Source organism: Podarcis pityusensis (assembly GCF_964106645.2).
Source record: "Podarcis pityusensis genome assembly, chromosome: 2".
Classification (NCBI taxonomy): domain Eukaryota; kingdom Metazoa; phylum Chordata; class Lepidosauria; order Squamata; family Lacertidae; genus Podarcis; species Podarcis pityusensis.
The window spans coordinates 21252597-21261198 of NC_138029.1; the positions used below are offsets into that span (position 1 = coordinate 21252597).

General features: G+C 45.4%; 1 protein-coding gene across 5 annotated transcripts in view; it reads left to right on the plus strand.

The window, feature by feature from the left end:
- The window catches only part of ITGA7 (integrin subunit alpha 7), a 91980-nt gene extending 87894 nt beyond the window's left edge, over nt 1-4086 (plus strand). For all 5 annotated transcript variants that reach the window (XM_080994402.1, XM_080994406.1, XM_080994404.1 and 2 more), the window contains one exon: nt 1471-4086. In XM_080994402.1, the coding sequence (XP_080850528.1) occupies nt 1471-1650 (180 nt within the window). In that variant the 3' untranslated portion in view covers nt 1651-4086. The remainder of the gene's footprint in view (nt 1-1470) is intronic.
- The last annotated feature ends 4516 nt before the right edge of the window (nt 4087-8602 follow it).

The window sequence follows — 8602 nt, forward strand, 5'->3', positions numbered from 1 at the left end:
GATCGTAACATACAAGAGTGATTACCATTATGTTGTGCATGTGGATTTCTTGGTGGGTTGCAAGGATGTTGACTGTTAACAATACATAGCCATGAAATAATCCACGGATAGTCAAGGACTTCAGGAAGCACTAGCACCAAAAGCCTAAATGCTGTTGGAAATGACGGCGTGTGAGTGTGTAGCAGAATATAATTCTGCAAATGCCTTGAGAGTTGGGTGCATGCATGCAAAAAATAGCAGGAGTGTGAAGTACTTAGCTGCTACTCAGGTATATGCTCACAAGTGCAGATGACAGTCTACAAAATCCTCGGGCTAGTTAAGATAGCTGGTGCCTGGATGGCATTGCTGGGTACCCAATGAGGTCCCAAACCCACTGCAAACCCCTGAAGCCCCCCGGCTCTACTGCATGTTCTCCTTAGTGGCACTGCTTGTTCTAAGTAAGTCAGCAGCTAGAGGCAAGGACAAGGAGCTGCTGCCTCGCCTCTCCTCTCTCTCTCTCTCTCTCTCTCTCTCTCTCTCTCTCTCTCTCTCTCTCTGGATGCACTGGGCCCAAAGTGGGAGGGCAAGTGGATGGACAGCAGTGACAACAAGGAGTAGGCAGGACCACTGAGGACATCCTGCCCCTGATCCCACCTGACTCTCAGATCGTGGAGCTGATACCGGGTTTGTGTGTGAATGTGCAAGGGATTAGAAACTATGTCACAACAGAGGAACACTCAGATGGTTTTACTTTATGGGAACAGATACCCTAATTCAGCACTTCTGAACCTCCAGTGTCTAGACATGCAGGTCCTTCTATCTGGTCTTGTTTTATCTCCTCCATCCCTGCAAGCTACCACAGCTGACAGGATGTGTACTGCCAAAACGCCTGGCTTCCCATTAGGACTGACGGAGTATCTGCCATTGTCCAGAATATTTCTTGTGCTGTAGTAGCGTTGGGGAACCTGTGACTCACCAGATGTTGATGGGACACTTTCTTCCACCAATGCTAGCCAGCATGACAGAGGGCCAGGAATGATAAGAGTAGTAGTTCAACGACATTTGGAGGGGCACAGGTTCCACCCTACAAGCCCAGAATATGGTAAACGTCCCCCTGGATGTGGTGCAAAAGTGCAAGACGCTTTTCAGTAATCGGCTAGCAAATGCACACAGGAGGGGAAATCTGTAGATGGCTGCAAGGGGGTGAGAGTGCCCTGATGAATGAATCCTTACGAGTGTTTGTGAGTGTCAAAAGTGCATGCTAATAGGCTATGTCTTCCCAATGCACGGTGTGTGGTGAACAGGGGATGAAGAACGGGGTCTGGAGAGGACCCATGGGAACATACATCATCACCGCTGGTTACAGCTGCTGGATGCAGCCCATGGGTTGATGGCAAAACAGCAGGCATCCTGCCCTGCCTTCCAGCTGTTCCATTGGGGAATCTGTTCATTACTTTCATAGATTGAATATTGTGGCTTCTTCTTCCCCAGCTTGGCTTCTTCAAACGTGCCCGCTACCATGAAGACAAAGTGCCGCAGTATCACGCAGTCAAGATTCCTCACCAGGAGCGCCAGCTTTTCCGGGAGGAGAAGACGGGCACCATTACCAAGAAGGACTGGGTCACTAACTGGAATGCGGAGGGCGATGGTCACGTTCCTGTCTCGGCCTAGATACATCCCTGCCCTGGCCTCCCTGTGGCATGCTTCTGATTGGCAGAGAGAGCTGCTACTGGATAAACCTTTGTGTTGGCACCAGCCTGGCTGATAGTAGGGTTTCTTGCCTGCTCTCCTCTCTGGAAGATCTGCGGACACTGGACTGCCCCTTTCTTGTGGGAGATTCAGCAGAGATTCAGGGGGACACGTGCTTAACCATGGAGGTTATGGTGACAGATTCTGCAAGGCCAAAGGTTGCTAAGGATATTTTTTTCTGGTATTCTGCTTTTCCTTGCAAAGCTGGGCAGCAGCCGATGCAGAAAACTGAACCAGTAGTAGGAGGAACCCTCTATTTCTAGTTTCCTAAAGCATTATCTGCTGGGAACAGAACTTTGTATTTTGCTGCTGAGAGTTGGAATAGCATCTATCACTGTCTACCCCGCTGCAAATGGGGCATACATTTGCTACAAGACCTGATTCTTTGGGAAAGAGAAGAACCTGGATTCCTTGGGTGTGTTAGAAGGGTTCAAAGCCAAAAAAAACCCACCCCCAACCACCCCTGGTGAAGAAGACAAGAGATTCCCCCTTCTTGAGCAAGATCACTTTCTTCATGCTAGCTTTTTGTAATTTATTTTGTCTAACTAATATTGGAGAGCCTTGATGCCTGAAGTTGAGAACTAGGTTGGGTTTGAGACAACATGCTTTAGTGCAGGAGTGAATAACCTGCAGCCTTCCATATGATGTTAGACTCAAGCTCCCATCAATCCCAACCAGTGCGGCCAAAATGATGTGGGATGATGGGGAATTGTAGTCCAGCAACATCTAGAGAACCACATGTTCTCCATCGCTGGTGTAATAACAGAAGTTCTTCAATAACGTTGGTGGCTCTCTGGTATGGTTTGCAGCTTTCTCCAAAAACAAGGAAGGCTATTGTCATTCTGGAAGGATATCAATGCCAGTCTTAATCATATGCTAATAACCACAGTCTGGGTAGGGGGCAAAGTGGCAAGGGCAGGGCCTGCAGGAAAAACATTTTTAGAAATTGTTCCACACAATGAATGCAGAAGGAGACCTCCCAGCCCCTCCTTTCTCTTCCTTGGTCACCATATGGCAGTGGCAACTATAGTTGGGTTGTCACACATGTGCGCTTACACACACACACACAACCTCCTTCCTTGGTGGCCTAGACAACTCCCCTGCCTCTTTTCCAACTGTTCCTTCTTTGTAACATTGGTATGCAGTGACCTGCCTCGCTAGGATAGTGTGAGGATGGTGAGCAGGAAAAGCAGAATACTTCACAGCCCTTATTGAAAACGTCACTGAAATTTTGGATGATAAAAATGGCAGCCAGGGTCAAGCCCCCTACCCTTCTCTACCACACCCTTCAACATTTCTCCGATGAAAATAGGGACGTCCCATTCCATAATGATGATTTTACTATTTATAGCCCACACTTCTTACTGGGTTGCCCCAGGCACTCCAGGCAGCTTCCAACATATATAAAAACATAATGAAACTTTTTTTTTTTAAAAAAAGAAAAAAACCCCTTCCCTATACATTCTGACAGCTCAGGGCTCAGATAACCCTCTAACATTTCTCCAATGAAAATAGGGACATCCTAAGGAAAAGTGGGACATTCCGGGATCAAATCAGAAACTGGGATGGTTTCTAAATCAGGGACATCCCTGGAAAATAGGGACACTTGGAGGGTCTCATCTGTTGAACCACACTGTTGACGTAGATGTTTAATGCAGGAAGAAAATGGATTTCTTTAAATCATAAAGTATCAGAAGTTGGTGGGTATAGGAGACACTGGCTTCCCACTATCCTTACTAAAAGGGTTCACTGCTCTAGAACCCCTTCTGACCACTCTTCAGGAAGAACAGGTGCCTATAACCCTTTTTTTACTGGTGCCCTTAGATCCTACATTCAGCTCCATGCTTTCCAACAAGCTGTGCCTTTTCCAAGGTCGGGGGGGGGGGAATGTTAATACTAATCTGAATTTTGCGGGAAGGACTGTCCCTTCCAATCTCTTGTCAGATGCAAATGGTGACAATTTGCAGGCGGCCATTGCTTTCAGATCTACCTTTTTGTGATTGTTGATTGTAAAATAACAAAACTACCGTTCCCAGGATTCTCTGCGACTGTTAAAGTGGTATAAAGAGTGCTTTAAGTGTAGGGCGTGTGGATGTGACCAAAATCACTAGTGGGTAGAATAAGGTGTGGAAAAAGCAGGGCAAGAGCTTTCCACCTCTTTACTGAAACTCATAAAAGCAAGACCTTGCAGCAAACCCATTCAACCCACTGTTAAATGGCTTTTGGAAGGGAGGCCAGAGTTAGTGCAGTAGAAACGGCAAAGGACTATGGCATCTCAAAAGACTACAGATCCACCAAAGCATAAGGTCTCCAGTCCACACTCCAGTTTATGCCACGCAATAAATCTGGTAATCTTTATTGTGCTGCAAACCTCTTTGCTGTTAAATGACTGCTGTGATCAGCGTCTCGGCTGCAGTGGGTTTATGTTGCATTTCTCAGAAGGTTGGCAGCAAAATGAAAGTGCCTGGCTGATAATGGGGACACAACTCCCCTACTTGGGCTAAGAGAAAAGAAGGGAAACTCCCAAACACAACCTCCTGCATGGTATCTGGATTACGCTGCTTGAAAAACACAGAAGGCACCTGCGGATTGAAAACCAGCTTCCTGCTGATGAAGTGTAATACATTAAGCATGAAACTTCTTAATAACATATCTGGGCAGAAATCCCTCAGGGTGACATTCAGTTGCAAGGGACACTGAGAAAAGGCTGTAGGCACACTTGGGTTGTTTATTTTTCCTTGTCATGCTCCCAAACAACTGTGTGTTATGCCAACAGCTACGATGGAGGGGCTCATAGCATTCACACTCCCAAGAAGGCCTTGGATCTCCCATAGCTGGAGCCTTGGATTCAAAAAGAAATCAAGCATTGCTCTCTCTCTCTCTCTCTCTCTCTCTCTCTCTCTCTCTCGTCTCTTGCTTCCAGCTCTGAACAAGGGTCTTTGTCTTTCCAACTACCAGACAGTTAAGGGAGGGGGCCTACCAATTTGTCTTAATGGAACCATTTGCTGGATCCAGGAATTAGGCGGGTCTCTGCATAACAGCCTACTCCACCCCAAACAGATACACCATTTGTTTCCAAAACGTGCAACAGAAGACGCTATTGAAACAACAACAACTGCACTGAGGATTTTAGCCATATATAAAATTAGTTCACATGGTAACATCAGCACAGCATATGGCACAGAGAGCAAATTTTACTGCCCATACATGACTTGGGGCTGGGTGTGCAAGAGGGACAATCAATTAGGCAGATGGAGCAACTGAGGAACTTGAAGGAACTGATTCAAAAACCTCAGTTACCCTGATTTTGGCATTTCCTCTGTAGGGACCCAGATCTGTTATAATAGGGTACCTTACAGGGGTTTTTGGACTACAGCTCCCATCATCCCTTGCTTTTGGCTATTTTGGCTAAGGCTGATGGGAGTTGGGAGTCCTCCATATTCGACGGGCACCAAGTTTGCTTCCCCTGTGTAAAAATGTGAACTATTTCACAAATGAACAAACCATTGCAATGTGCGCCTATAAGCACCTCAATTTCCCTCTCTGTTTATTTGCCTCAGAAAGGCAACATGCTCACCTATGTGCTCCAGAAAGTGCTGCTGAAAGTGTAAATGGTGGTTGGAGTTATTGACAAATCTGGCCCTTTAGTGCACATGACAATAAAAAAATTAAGTTCCAGGTCGTTAATACAATCCTATATAGCTGTTAATTGCAAAAATGACCTGCTTATTCTCTGGCTCTACTTTCTGGAATAGGAAGAGTGGGTGGGGATTGAGGAAGATTTAATGGCAGCAAGCCTAGAGGAAGCTATGAAAAAGCAAATATGATCAAGACTAATTCCTACAACATATGGACAAGATGTAAACAAAGCTTATATTTAATGTACAGCCCCGTCTGCCTAGAGAGACAGGGTGAGTTACAGCAATTTTAAAAAATCTTGTTTAAAAAAGTCTTGTAAAGGTAAAGGTAAAGGGACCCCTGACCATTAGGTCCAGTCGTGGCCGACTCTGGGGTTGCGGCACTCATCTCGCTTTATTGGCCGAGGGAGCCGGCGCACAGCTTCCGGGTCATGTGGCCAGCATGACTAAACCGCTTCTGGCGAACCAGAGCAGCGCATGGAAACGCCGTTTACCTTCCCACTGGAGCGGTACCTATTTATCTACTTGCACTTTGACGTGCTTTCGAACTGCTAGGTTGGCAGGAGCAGGGACCGAGCAACGGGAGCTCACCCCGTCGCGGGGATTCGAACCGCCAACCTTCTGATCGGCAAGTCCTAGGCTCTGTGGTTTAACCCACAGCGCCACTCACATATATTCAGGACTATTTTTCAGCTTGAGCTCACTAGCGCTTAGCTCCTGACCTTTCAGGTGGGCACCATTGCCATTCTAAGAGAACAAGAGAGAAGTTCATGGTGAGCTCCAGCACCTCTTTTTCTAGAAAAATAACACTGCATATATACATATTCTCACTTTACATTCTTAATTAATGCTTAACATACGCTATATATACACAAAGAAAAGTACTGTGTGAGCTGCCCTGGTGAAAGATTTTGAGGTGCAGTTGCGACATAATGCTATATCAAATCATGACTCAGTGCAAATGCAAGAGGTTTCCTTCTTCAGACAAACCATAAGCTGGTCCAACCAAGAATGTGTTGGAAATCCTTGGAAACTACGACCCAAGTCTGAGGCAAGTACTCTGGTGAGAAAACCCCAGCAGAGTTCTAACATGGCAAAACATGGAGCAAAGAAAAGTGTGGAAATATAAGCTGTAAAACCTTCAAAACGTGCCCTTTCCAGTGAGTTCCAAAATGTCCCCTTTAATATGGTGGTTAAGTACTTAATTCGTTCCGGAGGTCCGTTCTTAACCAGAAACTGTTCTTAACCTGAAGCACCACTTTAGCTAATGGGGCCTCCCGCTGCCGCCGTGCCGCCAGAGCACGATTTCTGTTCTCATCCTGAAGCAAAGTTCTTAACCTAAAGCACTATTTCTGGGTTAGTGGAGTCTGTAACCTGAAGCGTATGTAACCTGAAGCGTATGTAACCCGAGGTACCACTGTAGTTATTTCCAAAGTATCCCACTTCCCTAGCATGTTTGATAAATTATAAAATGGTTTACTTACAAAACTCTTCAAAGGTCAGTCATGTGCTTTTCCATACAGCAGTCAGAAAAAGATGCACAGGCTTTAAAATGTAGCTGACTTTCCAAAACTATTGGTATAGAAGAGCACTTGTTTCAGACTCCATTGTAGTCTGAAAAAGGCTGGTAAAAGCCAGGCAGCTGGAGGGAGCAATCTGTGTGGAAACGTTTATATAATTTAGCAGAGTTTAAACGATCCCCTGTTTGAGATTATGCAATGACAAGCAGGTTGCTAACTCGTTTGAGTCCTATCAATAATTATACCTTCCTGGTTGATAATCCCTTTCTGCTCCGTTAAAGAAAACACACATGAATCTGAATCATGTTAACATAAACTACTTTACTATCAGATTCATTCAGGTTTATAGAGTTGTTCCTGAAGGCAGGCTTAGGTTACATAACAGATAAACTATATACTAGATAGTAGTGAGTCATGAGAAGACTGCATCTGAGCAGTTACCAGTTAACGCTCCTTGCAGCAACTGACCAACGGACAAAACTGCCTGCTACATAGAGGCAGTTAGTCCTCTCTTGGAATGTTGGATTTGACTGACAGCTTTATATCCCACAGTCCAGAGTTGCTCATACACCAAATTCACATGCAGAGGTGAGCAGAAATGACATAGGCTAAGCTTGACAGGACAGCTGACTCTACTGCATTAACCCCTTATTGTATTAATTAGACTCAAGCTTGTTAGTTATTAGAGGCTGGCTACCCTACAGAATGAACTCAGCTATACAGTGGTACCTCGGAAGTCGAACAGAATCCGTTCCGGAAGTCCGTTCTACTCCCAAAACATTCGGAAACCAAGGCGAAGCTTCCGATTGGCTGCAGGAAGCTTTGAAAGTTGGGTTCCAAAGAATGTTCGCAAACCGGAACACTCACATCCGGGTTTGCGGTGTTCAGGAGCCAAAATGTTCAACTTGCAAGTCATCCAAGGTATGACTGTACAGCCACAAATAAAACGTTTTAAGTGCAATATGCAATATGATACCAGATGGCGATGGTAAGCCTTATGGAGAACTCAATGCATTTTTCAAAACGCTTTAAAGCAAAGCATATTCAGAATGGTTTTTATATGTGTCTAGATTCCACCCAGAGGTTCAAACAACATGCTAAGCCAAACCATAGCTTAGCTCAAAGCAGCACATTAGCAGGGCTGGACAAGCAGAAAAAGCCGCCATGATGTTCTCGCTGGGAAGCTGCACGCTTGTGCTTTTGCACGAAGGCATGTTTTGGCTTAGTGTTATGTGTGACCTGGGCCTGACAGTTGCCAGGATTAACAGCGCAACCCTACAGCGCGATCCTATATATGTCTACTTAGCAGTAACCCACTAAGTTTAGGACTGTACTGTAAAGAAGAATTTGGGCACTACTTAGCTTGGAGCCCAAAGACCGAGCTCCATTCACAAACTCAGTTTACATGAGCAAATCTAGTCCAACATCCTGTGTCCCACAGCGCCAATCAGGTATTTCCAAGAAGCCCCCAAGCAGCACATGAAGACAACCCTCTTCTCCTGCTGTTGCTCCTCAGGAACTGCCATTCACAATTCTAAACTGCCTCTAAACATGGAGGTTCTATTATTCATCATGCATAATAGCCATTGATACGTTTATGAATTTGCCTAATCCCCTTTTAAAGCCATTCAGACGTTTCATGTGGCAGTGAATTCCACAGGCTAGTAAGCACCTCTTTTCGCTTGTTCCAATCTACTGGGACTCAAAACCATCATG